At 38.5% G+C, this 16458-nt stretch overlaps 1 protein-coding gene across 1 annotated transcript; it reads right to left on the minus strand.

Annotated features, from left to right (window-relative positions):
- Positions 1–15417: 15417 nt before the first annotated feature.
- Positions 15418–16374, minus strand: LOC125389029 (olfactory receptor 8C8-like). The gene has a single exon (XM_048417432.3). The coding sequence runs from the start codon at positions 16366–16368 to the stop codon at positions 15418–15420; it is 951 nt and encodes a 316-aa protein (XP_048273389.3). The 5' UTR covers positions 16369–16374.
- Between the last annotated feature and the right edge of the window lie 84 nt (positions 16375–16458).

Below are 16458 nucleotides of genomic sequence, written 5' to 3' on the forward strand. Positions count from 1 at the left end.
CTCAGCCTAGTTTTGTGACTGGGTGGATGGCTCCTGGCATCCTCCTCTCCATCTTGCTTTTCTTCCCTCTTCTTCTCTTTTCTTCCTTCTAGGTGTTCTCTCAACCTGCGAGTCCTACCTGTAATGATTACTCTGTTTCTTTAAGAGACAAGCCACTGAAACAGGCTGATCTTCATCTTCCAACCTGAATTCTTTGTCTTTGCTGGCTCCCTCATGGAGAGGCAGCTCCTGTTTTTCCTTCTCTCTCTCTCTCTCTCTCTCTCTCTCTCTCTCTCTCTCTCTCTCCCTCTCTGCTCTTCTCCCCTCTGCCCTCCCTTCCATAACCACTAAATAAATATCCAACCTCACTCTGTATGGTGTGCCTATCTGTCTGTCTCTCATCCACCGCCACAACATGGCTCGCCACCAGGGACCAGCCACCTTTGGTGGCCTGCCCTGTGGTCTCCTGTGCCATCCCTGCCTGGGACTGGCTGTTCTAGGACCCATTGCCCCCTGCCTGCCACCACATGGCTTGCTGCCTGCCACTGCTTGGGGAACTGCAGCATTTCTGCTGCCTGCCACTGGCCTGCAGCATTTCTGCTGCCTGCTGCCACCAGAGATCTGCATCAGTTTTAATTAATCCATTACATTGGTGCCGAGAGACTCAGAAGGCTCTCCCATCCCAAGTCCCCCTCCCAGGGTTGGGATCCAGAACCAGGTATTTTTTTCCACCACAACCACGAGTTTCATATGTCTGAGTGTGATTTCTATTCACACCACTGGCCTAGATTGGTGAGTTTCCCCCATTCTGCTATGGTTGCTTCCCTTAACTAAAATTGTGTTTGGACTGACCTGGGGTCAGTCCTCCCATGCTAGCACAGCACACTCTGTGCCCTGCATTTGACTGGGGGCCCAGGGTCACTCAGATTCTTCTTTCTTTTTTTTTTTCTTTACTTTTCTTTTTTCCCTTGCCATGAAAGGCTGGCTGCTTGGAGCAGCTTCTGGTCTCTCTGGGTTTTGAGTCACCCCTACTGGATTCAGCCAGGTCTTACCGTCCCACTTGTGGCCTGTGGGGACGCCCTCCCATGGGTTTTGCGAAGGCCAAACACTGATTCACACCTTGTCCACAGTCAAGAGATGTCTTATTGTATGCCTATGGTGCCACCATTTCGTGGATTTTTATAATTTCAGCTGTTGGTAGCAAGCCATCCACGTCAGTCCCTCCCTGAGATGGAAGCCATTTAGAGGCCCTAAAACCCAATGCTACTTCTTCTGCTCCTACCCTCACTTGCCAGTGTCTCACCAGCTCCACTTTCATGGGAGCTTTCTAACTACTGTCAGCAGGAGCATTCTAAGTAATGTCAGTGCACAGGCAAATGGAAAGAGTTTTCGCAAACTGTCCCTGCCACTACCACCAACAAGATTGGTCAGATCCATGAGGTGGCTTTTTTTTTTTTCAATTCCAGTCGTTTTGCTCCCCTCTGCAGCTTGTTGCATGGTGGCTCAGACACAGTGTGGATCACGCCTCTAGGTCTCTCTTACTAAGCTTAAAATCCCTGCAGCTCAAAACTTGTGGTTTTTCCATATATAATGTGACTACTGCTATTTTGACTGGGGTCAGGTAACTTTGTCACCATCTTGGCTGAGAGTCAGGTCAGGTGACCAAGTTCCGCCGTCTTTACTGGCGGGAACTTTATTCTCTGCCTGGTTTCCCAGTGTTAATTCTGTTACATGGGTGACCTTGCCATCATCTTAATTGACAGCCAGGTCAGGTGACCAAGATCTCCCATTGTTTTTCATTAAACTCCTCTTGTTGACTCTGCTGCATGTATTTTGTGCAGTGGCATGCCTTTGGTAGGGCCCACCAAGAGCCTCCACATTGCCCAATTCCTGTTCACTCTGTGTGTATGTTCATACACATAGCTTAAATGCACCCATGTTTACTGTTAAATGTTATAATTGTCTGTTTATTACATCTCATTTCAGACTACAAAAACAATAAGTCTCACATTTTAAACTGGTATGTACTTTTAAGTCTCTTAAAAATACTTTATATTGAATCTAACCCTCATTTAAAATATATTAAGCTGTTCTCTACTATTATTAGTTCTATTGTTACCTTCTATTGCAAGCAGTTTTTTATTCTTTCTGTCTTTTTACGAGTGTAAATCATACCTGTTGAGAGCCAGTGCAATCAAGCTCAGACCCAGCTCTCCAGACATATTCTATACTGTAGTTATATCCAATAAACAGCCCTCAATTGCTCAGAGATCTGGGAAATATGACATTTAAATATTTAATTATTAAAATACTTTTCATAACAAAAGGAGACAGGTTGGCTCCTAACCGCAGCACTCTATTTTCTCCGAAGAAGACAGAAGACAAATGGGCACACAATGACGTCCATCTGCAATTCGCTGCAACTGCCAAGTGCTGACCACTGGGCAAAACTGCCTTTCATCTAAACTGAAGATCTCCAGATGTGGACAGAATCGCTGAAACTGACAGCCTAGCTGCTCAGGTCAAGGTAGGCCTGCCTTCCTACAGATTCCTTAGCTCACAGGATCTTCTGGAGCCTGGCAGGCCCTACGCTAAACAGTAAAAACACAAAAGCGACCCTCAGTGGCCATGGAGGACACTGAAGAGGAGCTCTGGGTGCCAACCAAGTAAGTTATCTGTCATTTTTAATCAGTAACTCAAGTAAAATTTTATCCTTCTCTAAGATCTCTGATGCAGTTTGACAGCTCAGAGGTTTTGTCAATTTAAAAGGATCTCACCACACAAATTTCAGATCAAATTTCTCTCTCATGCTGCCTTCCATAGTCTTAAAAATACTTTTCATTGTACAAAAATATCTGTCACAATAATTCTGACATAAATATACTACTGTTTATACAATGCATATGTCTAAAACTTCTGTTTTCACAAACCCAAAGAATTCTTGTGAGTTACAGGGCACCAAGTTGAAGTATACACCTTAAACAGGTCAGATACATCCCCCTCAATTCACTGGTCCTAATTTTTTTCCTTAATTTAACTTTGTCCTCTGTTCTGCCTATACCTTAAACAGGTGTAAGAAACATTTCCATACCACAAACACCAGACAGGAGCAAAGAGACCACCCATGCCAGGATGTGACCAGCACCCAACCTTCTCAGGTTTTCTCTAAAGATGATACCCACAAATAAGCAGGAGGAAGTCTTGAGAATCTACCACCCCAATTCTTTTAACTTCTGGTGTCTAACCTCCTGCCTTTTTTATTATAAAAAAAGAGATGGGAATGTAATGATTGTTCTGTCTCTTTAAGAGACAAGCCATACCAACTCCCTCCCCCATCCGCTGAGGCAGGCATGTCTTCCTTCCTGCTTGCAGCCTTAGTCTCTCTCTCTCTCTCTCTCTTTTTCATCTCTCTCTTGGAGAAGTAGCATTCATCTCTCCCCTCTCTCTTCTCTCTCTTTCACTCTGCTCTTCTCCCATTCTCCCCTCCCTTCTATAACCACTTAATATATATCCAACCTTATTCTGCATGGCATGCCTATCCATCTGTCTCTTACCCATCAGCACTACAGGTCTCCAAAGGTGGCATGGCCTCATGTTGCCCACCACCACATGACTCCCTGTCTGGGATCAGCCACAGCTCAGGGACCTGCAGCTGTTCCTGCCTGAGACTGGTTGCTCTCAGGGCCCACTGCCTGCCGCCACATGGCCTGCCACCACTGCTTGAGGACCTGCAGTGTTTCTGCTGCTTGCTGCCACCAGAGATCCTGCAGCACTTTTAATTAATCCATTGCATCCTTGTGCTAGAAGACTTGGCAGATTTATATAGAATTTTATGTGTTGTATACATGTGATAATTCCTATTCCTGACTATTTCCTGTAACTGTATAAATAATGAAGTTAATTCTAACCATCAGGAATAAATTCAATAGTTTCAATGTGAAAAAAAACTCTTTCTAAATATTGAAAGTCAGTAACTATACTCAGAGACTCTGTAAAATCCATTAGTACCATGATGGTGGCAAACAATTCTGACTTTTGTACAAAATTATGATGGTTTTGGACTACTCTACTTAAGTTTCCTGTTTTTTTAGCCAGCTATTCCTGAATTATTTGTATCAGTATAGAATGTAGGGATTCTAGATGATTGGTGTTTCCTGTACAATGTAAGGAAGGATTCAATTATTTTATGAATTTAATTCTCTCACTTCTGAGAAAATTGTTGTTAATCTCTCCCAAAAATATTACTGAAGCTCTTTGCCATTATTCATTTTATTCCCATAAAAGGAAATTGTCACATTAGTAAGAGGTACTACAATTTCTCTTGGGTCCATTCTTATCAATCAATGAAATCTTAAAATTCCTTTTAGGATCATATCAAAAATCATTTACACATATGTCTTTAATTTGTTACTTTGCTTGTGTGTTACAAATATCCATTCCAAGATAAGATCTTCCCTCAGCATTAAATTCCCTGTAGGGGAATGCATGGAGGGTAATATAACCAGAATGCAGTCAAGCTTCAGATCCATACAATCTGCATGTGTAGTCTGTAATTTCTTTTCTGTCATAGCCAATTCTCTCTCAACTATTGTTAATAATTTCCTGGGACTATTTAAGAACTTCTCACCTTTTAAAACTTGGAACAAATTATGTAGTTCATCATTTTTTATTCCCAGAGTGGGCTGTAGAATACATATGTCTCCTTAACAAGCTTTGAAAGTCATTGAGAATTTATAATCAGTCTCCCCTGATTTGTATGTTTTGGAGACAAATCTTTGGTAGACCTTTATTGTATTGTAAGTAATTAATAGAATCTCTTCTTTTTTGTTGGAGCAATTTTTAATCCTCAGTGAGGTAAAACTATTTCTTCAAACATTTTTATCATATCTATTTTTGAATCAGGTAATAAAATATCATCCATATAATGGTAAATTATGCAATGTAGAAACTGTACAGAAATTAATCCCAATAGTTTTTTCACAAAATATTGGCAAAAGATGAGGCTCTTTAACATTCTCTATGAAAGGGTCATCTATTGATATCACTTTACAGACTGAGAATTGATAATTAGGCAAAGTGAAGGCAAATGTATTCCTATCTTTTTCTTGTAAAGGTATAGTAAAAAGTCTTTTAAACCAATAACTGTAACAAGCCATCCTTTAGGTAACAAAGGAATTCCAGGCTGGAGAGCACCAATCAGCTGAATTACTTTATTTAAGATTCTCAGATATGTCAGTATTCTCCTTTTCCAGATTTATTTTTAATGACAATTACAAAAGAATTCCAAGAGCTAGTCGATTCTTCAATTTGTTGAACCTTTAATTGCTCTTGAAGTGGTTGTTCTAAGTCCTGTCTTTTCTCTGACCACATCAGCCATTACCACACCAGATAGGTTTGTCAGTTAACCATTTTAAAGATAGGACCATTGGTACCTACAAGAGATCAATACCTGTCATGATCTGTATTTGTATTGCCTGAATGTTTGGTGACTGATTTTTTACCTTGTCCTATAATTTTCCTTACAAAAATATAATTTGTTTTATGTCCATTTCTGAGATTGGAAGAATGTTAGTCTGGATATTCCATTGCTGCAACAGATCATAACCTCATAGATTCACTGCTACATAAAACACACATGACCTAATTTTGCTCTCTGTCCTTCTGGCTTTATTCATTCAACCAATTTCATGCATTGTTTTATGTGATATAGATTTTCAATCTCTAGGAACCTCCTATAGAAACCAATTTGGGTGTTATGATTCTGCTGCAATTATAGTCATATCCACCCTTGTATACAAGAAGCCATAAACAGTTTTTTTGAGCCTTGTGTATGTAACTTTATTACAGGAATCATTTTTTTCTCTGGTTTCTGAATATGGTCCCAAGTACAAATGCTGCTTTGTAGGATATAGGCAAGGTGTGAAAATCTAATATAGCTTGACTATTTACATTAACATATACGTATATTGAAGTTTCAGTCCCACCAGTCACACAGCCATTCAGTCAAAATGAACACACAGAGGTTAGTATCAATTATACGGTGTTTGACCTATTTCTTAGGCTTATTACTAACTAGCTCTTAAAACTTATATTAACCCATAATTCTTATCTATGTTTAGTCACTTCTATACTTGCTGCATAATTACTGACTATTCAATATTTTATTAAATCGATACAAGTTTAAATCTTTACAGAATACAGAAGCATTATCCCACAGCATTTCCCCTTGTTTCTTTTCAAAACAATTAGGTGATATTTTGTTTGTGTTTGTTTGTTTATTTATTTTTTCATTAAAAATTTCCACCTCCTCCCCGCCTCCCTTTTCCCTTCCCCTTCAAACCTCCCCCTCCCTCTCTAATCCTAAGAGCAGTCAGGGTTCCCTGCCCTGTGGGAAGTCCAAGGCCCCCCCTCCGTCCAGGTCTATAAAGGTGAGCATCCAAACAAACCAGGCTCCCACAAAGTCAGTCCATGCAGAAGAATCAAAACCCAATGCCATTGTCCTTGGCTTCTCAGTCAGCCTTCATTGCCAGCCACATTCAGAGTGTCCAGTTTGATTACATGCTCCATCATTCCCAGTCTAGCTGGTCTTGGTGAGCTCCCATTAGATCAGCCCCACCGTCTCAGTGGGTGGATGTACCCCTCGTGGTCCTGACTTCCTTGCTCATGTTCTCCCTCTTTCTGCTCCTCATTTGGACCTTGGGAGCTAAGTAAAGTGCTCCAATGTGGGTCTCTGTCTCTATCTCCATCCATCGCCAGATGAAAGTTCTATGGTGATATGCAAGATATTCATCAGTGTGTCTATGAGACAAGGCCAGTTCTGGCATCCTCTCCTCTGCTGCCCAAAGAACAATCTGGGGACCTCTCCTTGGACCTGGGAACCCCTCTAGAGTCAAGTCTCTTGCAAACCCTAAAATGGCTCCCTTAATTAAGATATTTATTTTCCTGCTCCCATATCCACCCTTCCTCCATCTCAACCATCCCATTCCCCCAAGCTCTCCCGAATCCTCCCCTTCTCCCTTCTCTCTACCCATCTCACCTTACATCCACCCTCACAGCCCCATGCACCCAAGTTTTGCCTGGCAATCTTGTCTACTTCCAATATCCAGGAGGATAACTATCTGTTTTTCTTTGGGTTCACCTTCTTATTTAGCTTCTCTAGGATTGCCTGAAGATTTGTGCCGAGCAAAGCTACTCGAGGCCAGGAAGTGGTGGCACACACCTTTAATCACAGGACTCAGGAGACATAGGCAGATGGATCTCTATTAGTTAAAGGACACCCTGGGCTTCATAAAATTGATCCACTCTAATAGAGAAATAGATCTCACACAAATATTATCCTAGCACTTGGGATCACTCACATTTAATCCAAGCATAGGGAGAAGGAGATGGGAGTGATATGACTGGGTCAAGAGAAGAATAAAAGGTAGCAGGAGACATGATATAATTGCAGTATCAGGCAGCAGTCTAGGTAGTCAATCTGAACCAGTCAGTGTGAAGATGCAGTCGGAGGACAGGGTCACTCATTTGATCTGAACATTTGTAGAGGTAAGAACTCTCTAATTTCTTAAGGGATATAATGAAATAACAGACTCATAAATGCAGAACAAAGCAGACACCTCTGCTGATCTAGATGCCTTGACCAGCTGTTCTGCCCAAGGGTTAATAGCACTAACTACAAGGTGCTTCTTCACTCTTGCTCCAGCTTGTAGGGCCCATACGTCTACCCTCCTCCTGGGGTTCATATTGAGGATAGTTTGCAGTTTCTGGCCAAACATCTTGTTGCAGTTTCAGAAAATCATCCTGTTTGCTCCTGTGATCTTTCTCTGCCCACTTGGTGGTTAGCTACAGGGCCATTGTTTACTTCATCTTGGGCCTCGTAATTTCCCACCTGCCTTGGGAAATTCCTACTGTGCAACAGTTAGGTATATAAGTTTTTTTTAAGCTTGAACAAATGGCATTCAGCATTCTCTCCTCTCAGATGATCCACATCTCTTGTGTGTTCCTTTAATCTCTAGACCCTTGCCCAGCTTACGAAGGGTACAGTAGTGTGAACTATACCATGGAGAGTAATGCAAGTGTTACACCAGCTCTCGGCTCTTACAACCCCAAGAGAGAGAGAGAGAGCTAATGACACCCTCCTTGGTTTTATTTCATCACATACTCAGAGAAAACCATAATCATAGTGAAGACACCTCCAAATTTCTTTGGCTAGTTGAATCAAGCTCCCACTATACACTGGTGGCCATTTTTTTGCATTTTTATTTGAATTCACAAATTAATTTGCCAACTTATGTTACAAAGAAAAATTTAATCCCTTTGTGATGTTTTTACAAACATGAAGTGTTGCTATAAACACTTGTTTGAAGTGTTGGGATTTCCAGAATTATGTATCAAGTCAAAGGAAGAAATGATGAATAGATGTCTCACATTTTTGCATCTCTAACAAAGCTTCCCAGTTTGTGTGTGTGTGTGTGTGTCTGTCTGTCTGTCTGTCTGTCTGTCTGTCTGTCTGTCTATTCATATTTTTATTTGTGACAACAGATAAATGTGCAGGTGAGCATATGACACGGTGCGCCTGTGCAGGACACAAGTGAATATGACTGCTCAAATTCCACCAGGTCTGAGTCAGGGTCTGTGCCTCTCCTCTCTATATACCAAGATATTGGGCCTATCTCCTGTTCCCATATTTCATCCCCTTAGAGTAATAAAGAGATTAAAGATGCAGGGGCTGATTTGTTTGAATTTATTTGGGGTCTGAGGGTTTGAACTCAGATCTTTCACCTACCATAGTAAACTATATCATTAGTCTCACAATAAACAAATAAACACACAAAACACTGTTGTTTCTGTAGTGAATGCTTGTCCCCTTGGCAAATGCCAGCTGGCAATTTCATGAATTTTAGCTACACTAAAGTTTTTAAGGATATAAGTCAGACTGGTTAATCTTACACAACAAAATAGTTTAAAAAAGTGAAACCTTAACCTTTTGAAATGGTATGCTATTTTTATCATCCATGGAACAAAATAATTCAAAGAGAAAAATTAAAGTGTAGGTTGCAAGCTTATTTGCTTCAATGTTTCAGAGAATTTCAGCTCATTCTGGTTATATCGTTGTAAATGAGAAAGCATGGTAAATAGCGGAGGCTCCATCTGACTCCTATACAGAAGCTTGTAGCTAAGGAGTGATTGGTAAAGACCAGTAAAAGGAAGACTCATACTGCATATCACATTGGGCATAATCCTGCAAGGCCTACCCACAGTAATACACTGTTACTGGGGTCACGTTGCAGCCAGGCTTCTTAGACTCCCAAACAACCTTTTGTCTGTATACCCAAACTTCAATAATGAAAGTCTTTGGAGAAAAAAAAATCACATTAATGTCATAACAGAATTTGCACATATATTGTTAAAATTATAATTGAATACCTGCATTTCTTATACTATTTATTCATTTTCTTCTTTTTTCCTTCTCTTCTCCTCCTCCTTTCCCCTTCCTCTCCTTTCTTCCACAATCCCCAAATAATGTTGTTTTTTCATTTCAGATTTCAATTTCAGTTCTCCACTGTTTTTTATAGGAATCAACAAAATGTATTTCCAACATTAACATAGTATCCTTCACCTTTACAGTCCTGATTATAGGAAATATTTTTAATAATTAAGAAAAAGTATTAAAATATTCTAGAGTATCATTTGATCCCCAAAGGAATAACTAATTGCATATGTTGAAAAAATTCTTACAAAAGACTACAAAAAATATTACATATGAGTATTCATTGAAATTTTTTATATTTTAAATAATTTCTATTGATTAACACATAAATATATTGATAGCATCTTCTTCAGCAATTAATGTTTATTCATATATATATATATATCCATAAATATGATTGAAACTGACTAAGTATTATGTTTGGCAAAATATAAATCCAAAATCTATAAGTAATATAAGTTTACAATATTTTGTTTAATAAAATAATATTAACTAAATGAAATACAAAATAAAGTTTGCTAAATTATATACCTATGTGTATATACACATATATATATAATTATATATGTTTCTATGTTTATAAAACAGGAAAGCAGAAAAGGACTATGGAAGAGAGGTAGTGAGGGAACGAGAGGATACAAATGCCACAAAGGGGAAAATGAGGGACCTTTAACTGGAGTGAAGTCAGTACTGGAAAGGACAAGACATGGAAAAATAGTGTCAATAATGTTTCAAGAACTCATAAATAATAGAAACATTTATATTTATATAAAGTATTATATATATGCACACTGCACACACACAGACACACACACATATATTACAGAAAAGGGTATGTACACTCTGTATGTATATTCACTCAGTCTCCAGGATCAGCCACTATTAGAAACAAATACTGACTCAATTCCTATTGCTATTAGCTTAGGCTGTCTAGGAACATATACATACTTATACACACATATACAGAGTATATATTTACTCTGCTCTCAAGGAACTAAGCTAGAGGGCATAGAGAAGCCTGGCATCTGACATCATCTTCTGCCCTCTGAGAACATTTATATACATACACAGGTATCTATCTATCTATATATATATACGTACATATGTGCATAAATACATTAATACATCCTGACTATTCTGTTTATGGCTTCATTACTTCCTGCCTACCCTACTTGTATTGGATAACCTATTACAGGGCTCATTCCTAGGAAAGACTTACTCTCCCTCTCTCAGCAGTCATTAGTTGCTATACTTCTTTGTCTATCTCAAGGATGGGACCCTTGAGATATCACCCCTCTATGTGTTCATGTCTATTAGTACCTTCACTGTTCTGATCCCATCCTAATTGGTCACAAAGACCTGCTTTTCCAATCTTCCTTCCCCTAATTCATTGCATTATCCTATCCTCCAATGCCAGCGGGCTTTCCCTGGGAACACAGCAGCTGAGCATGCTAGGGAAACAGGTAAGCTAAATAAAGACCATCATCAATCCCTCCTCTCCTCCAAATCCAATTGCCAAGACTCATCCATAACTCTCTAACATAATACCTGTTGCAGTCTTCTGTCCCCACTCATTACCTGAATCCCCACAGATTTTCCCTCCTAAACTCCTTACTTCGTTCTAGTCACCCCCCCCTCAACTCCAGTAGAAACTCCCTGATAATCCTAAAGTCACTCCGGCCAAAGAAACAGGAAGGTTAACTGCAGAATTTTACTTTTCTGTCCTTCTGGATCCTAAGTACAATATCATATCTAACTCTGTTTCTCTGACCTGGGGGAACATCTCTTCACTTTCTGCCTGGATTTCAGGAGACTAAATAAACACATCCTTATGGAAGTCTTTGATTCCTTCTTTCCTGTGATCCCCCTCATAAACCTAGAATATTTCCCTTCCTAAGTGTCACGTCCTAAACATACAACTCGTTCTAATCAGAACCCCAGTGACCACAGTTTTCCTACCCACAGAAAATCACCTGTCAGGCAAGACATAGCCACTGCTTTCTCCTAAAAATAAGAGAGGAAATGGGGAGTAAGGGGAAAAACACCCATCCAACGAAGACAAAACTAGCTATCATCACCTAGATATCTGCTCTTCCCAGTCCCACATGCCTACATGGCAGCAAAAATCAATGAAACCAAGACAGCATGTCTTCATCAGAACCCAGCCACCCTGCACCAGTAGGTCCTGAATGTTCCAACATAGATTAAGCCCCCCGACAAAAAAACACTAAAGCAGCCTATATAAATATGATTGAGGTCCTTAATGGAGAAAAGAAATAAATCCTTTACATAAAACATAAACATAAAAATCATAACAAAATAAATAACCAAAATTTGAAGGAAATTATTTAATTTGTTCAAGCCTTGAAAACTGAAATAGAATCAATACAGAAAACCTAAACTGATGGAGCTCTCAAAATGAAATTTTTCAGAATTTAAAATTCAAGCAGGAACTACAAAGGCAAGTTTAATTAACAGAATACAAGAGAAGGCATTGAAGATACTACAAAAGAAATAGATATATCACTCAAAGAAAATGTTAATTATAGAACACTCCTGACAAAAAACATCTAGGAAATTAGGGACAATGTGAAAAGAACAAGGCTAAGAACAATAGGAATAGAGGAAGGAAAGGAAACCCAGGTCAAGGGCACAGAAAATATTACCAAAAATATCAGAAAAAATACTTCTGAACTAAAGAAGGATATACCTATCAAAGTACAAGAGGCTTACAGAACACCAAATAGATTGTGTCAGAAAAGAAAGTCCCCTTGGCACGTAATAATGAAAACATTAAAGGTACACAATAAAGAAAGAATATTAAAAGCTGAAATAGAAAAGGACTAAGTAAAATATAAAGGCAGGGCTATGAGAATTATCCTTGACTTTTTAATGGAGACTCTAAAAGTCAGAGGGTCTTGAACAAATGTAATGGAAACTCAATGAGACCACATATGCCAGTGCATTCTATTAAACCCACAATTTTTTCAATTACCGTAGATGAAGAAAATAAGACATTCCATGAAAAAAAACAATTTTAACAATATTTATCTACAAACACAGCACTACAGAAAGGTATAAGAACAAAAATTGTAAGATAAAGGGATTAACTGCCATCAAAAAACACAGGGAATAAATAATCTTAGATTAGCAAAATGAAAATAAGAGAAGCACACATACAGACAAGAACAAAAACAATAACAGCAACAACCACCACCAAAACTACAAAATAAAAAGAATCAACAAGCAATACTAATTGACACCTCTCAATATCAATTGTCTCAATTCCTCCAATAAAAGGACACACACTAATAGAATGGGATCACAAATAGAATCTTTCTATTTGCTACATCTAAGAAACACACATGAACATTAAGGATGGACATTACCTCAGGTAGAGAAGGAGGAAAAAGATCTTCCAATAAAATTGATCTAAGAAGTAAGTTGATGAAATCATTTTAATATCTAACAAAATAGACTTTGAGCCAAAAATAATCAGAAGAGATAAGGAAAAACAATGCATATTCATAAAATGAAAATTCAAACAGAGGATATTGCAATATTCTTAATATCTATGTCTCAAACACAAATCTTGAATTCAGTGGCACAGGAGAAGACTTTCTAAACAGAACATCAGTAGAGCAGGCACTATGATCATCAATTACTAATGGAACTTCATGAAACTGAAAAGCTTCTGTAAGGCAAAGGACAATATCAAACAAAGCGGCAGCATACAGAAGGAGAAAAGATTTTCTTCCAACTCCACATCAGACAGAAGGCTAATACCAAAAATACATAAAGAAGTTGAGAAACTAGATATTAATAAAAAACATATAGATACTATGGAGAGATAGATAGATAGACAGATAGACAGACATTGTAACACTCAACTCTAGATAGGCTGTCACCAGAAAATCCCTCTCCTCAGAGCTTAGGGAACCTATCAGAAGAGGAGACAGAAATAGTATACGAGCAAGAGAGGATGGAGTATACCAGGAGAACAAGGCCCTCTAAATAAATTGAACAAAGCTCATATGAACTCACAGAGATTGAAGCAGTAAGCACTTGGCCTGCACAGGCCTGCACCAGGTCCTCTGCACAAACATGATACAGACTCTAGTTTAGTGCTCTTATGGAACTGTTGAGTGTGTGAATGAGTGGGTCTCTTATTGTGTGCCTTTTCTTGTGTCTCTTTTCTTTTTTTGCTTTATCTAACTTTGATGTGATTTTTTTGTAATCATATTTTATTTCTTACATTATCTCTTAGAAGCTTATTCTTTCGAATGAGAAAGTGAAAAGTAATGAATCCAGTTGTTAGGGGATAGTGGGAAGAACTGGGAGAAATAGGAAGGAGAAATTGTAATTAGAATATAGTGTATGAGAAAAGAACATAATTTAAAAAAAACAGAAAAATAAATAAACAAACTGACCTATTATGTAAAAATAAAAGGAAAAAAATAGAATTATATCCCTTTCAAACTCCCTATCTTTTTTCCGGTTGCTTCCAGTTATTCTTCAAACTTTTCCTATTATCAAGATGATAACCTCATTTTTTGTTTAATTAAGTATATTAAAAATGCAGATACATACAGTAGTTATGAGACAGAGTGTCATATTAAAGAAAAATTACATATTAAAGAAAATACTACAAATTAATTCTTTCAAATTGGTTGCTTTAAAGACAAAAATTAGTGATCATCACTTATTAAAGTTGCAGAGGGCATCCTGGTCTTCAGTGTAGTGTAAGACGCCCTTTAGTGGGCACATTACAGCCTATTTCACCATCTTTTGATGCCATCATACTTGGTAGGAGCACCAGAAGGTCATGGTAGTGAACTTCTGGTTCAGCACTGTGATGACCATGGCACAGCCTTGGCAGCACCATCAGGTAGAGATGATGTTCTAGGCAACTGTACGGTCATCATGCTACAGCTTCCCAGAGAAGCCATCCACAGTATTCTGAGTGGTAGTGATTGCACAGACTGTGTAATGACTACTTCTACAATGTCAAAGTTCTCACGGATGACCTTGCCCAGAGATTCTACGTTCAGTGCTGGAATATGGTTTGGCAGTTAAGAGTACTGCCTGTTCTCCCAGACAACCTGGGTTCAATTCCCAGCACCCTCATAGCAGCCTACAATTGTCTGTAACTCCGAGATCTGATATGCTCACACAGTCATATGTGCAGGTAAAATAGCAATGCACATAAAACAAAATAAAAGAACTATTTTTCAAAAAATTGTATTTCTTAATTCATTAAACCCTAATCATGATCTACCCTCTACCATGTAGAAATTTTTTTAAGAATTAAGATTCTCCTTCCTGGAGGGAAGACAGATGCTTATAGTTCTCAGGAAGTTCACAAAGCTCATTGTCTTCACAAGGCACTGCCGGAGAACACACCAACAGTATACAAAGCCAGGAGAAAACAGTGAAGCTGACCGCAAGCTGGACAAGGATCTTTCCTGAGGGAGCTTAGACACTCAGCATCCACACATCTGTGGATTTTCAGTGAACACTACAGAACATGTCTCCTACCTACCACAGACAATAATAAAGTGTACCACAATGTAAATAACAAATTGTGCAGAGGTAAAACCTTATCCCCATAACTTAAAGATTTCCATTATCAATAAAAAGTACTAAGAATTCTTTTTCATAGATGATGTAAAATGTAAAAAATGAGATGAGGCTCTTAATTTGATACATGCAAGGGACATGACATCATCTTAAACACATTGAATGTAAGGATGTCTCATAGCAACATAGTACATGCAGAGAAATTTTGCATGAAGGAAAAATTGGAATTACAGTATAAATTCCATCAGTGCTATGGCAGGACAATGAAAAAGAAAATAATAGAATATATGTAATGTAAAAGAAAAGAAAAAGGAGAAAGACACATCAAACTGGAATGGATAAGATGAAAAGACATATCAATTGATAAATTAGCTTGTGAGTCTCTTCCAGGTTTTCTTCACAGCAAGTTTGACATCCTTGTTTCTGAGACTGTAAATGAGAGGATTTAACATGGGCACCAAAAAAGTGTAAAATACAGAGAAAAATTTTCCTTGACCAACAGTCTCAGCAGATGATGGCTTGACATAAGCCAGCAGCCCAGATCCATAAAAGAAGCTAACAGTTATGATGTGAGACCCACAAGTACCCAAAGCTTTGGACCAACCCTTACCTGATGACATATGAATGATATTGAAAAGGATCATAGTATACGATACTAAAATAATGAGGCTACATAAAATTATAGCTGTGCCCACCACAGCAGTACTCACAAGCTCATTTACATAAGTGTTACTGCAGGAGATCCGAAGGACAGGGAAGATGTCACACATGTAGTGATCAATGATGTTGTTGTTACAAAAGCTGAGCCTAAGCATTAAGCCTGTGAGGACCATGGCACTAGAAAACCCTATCAAATATGAACCAAACATCAGCAGACAACAGATTCTAGGCAACATGACAGCTTTGTACAATAAAGGCTTACAGATGGCCACATAACGATCATAGGCCATGACTGTCAGCACGTAGCTCTCAGAATGAGCAAAAAAGCAGAAGAAAAACAGCTGAGTCATGCATCCAGTGAAAGGGATGATATTCTTCTCTGAAACAAAACTCACTAGCATCTTGGGAGTAAAAACAAACGAATAACAAAAATCAATAAATGACAGATTGAAAAGGAAGAAGTACATGGGAGTGTGAAGATGAGAATTCAGAAAAATAAGACTCATCAAACTCAAATTACCCACCACTATGGCTGTATAGTTCAGCAAGAACAGGAAAAACAGGGGCAACTGGAGCTCAGGTTGGTCTGTTAACCCCATAAGAATAAACTCAGACACTGAGGAGTCATTTTCTGTAGCCATTTGCTTCGTGGATGGCATCTGCAAGAATAGAAGATGACACTATCAAGTATTTAATATTTGACTTCAGAGGGATAACCTTAAATTATTGGTTTATAAGCTTGGGTTGAG

Source organism: Myodes glareolus, chromosome 4 (assembly GCF_982192425.1).
Source record: "Myodes glareolus chromosome 4, mMyoGla1.1, whole genome shotgun sequence".
Classification (NCBI taxonomy): domain Eukaryota; kingdom Metazoa; phylum Chordata; class Mammalia; order Rodentia; family Cricetidae; genus Myodes; species Myodes glareolus.

Bases quoted from the DNA above. Each gene is read 5' to 3' on its own strand.
- LOC125389029 (XM_048417432.3), bottom strand. From the start codon at position 16,368: ATGCCATCCACGAAGCAAATGGCTACAGAAAATGACTCCTCAGTGTCT.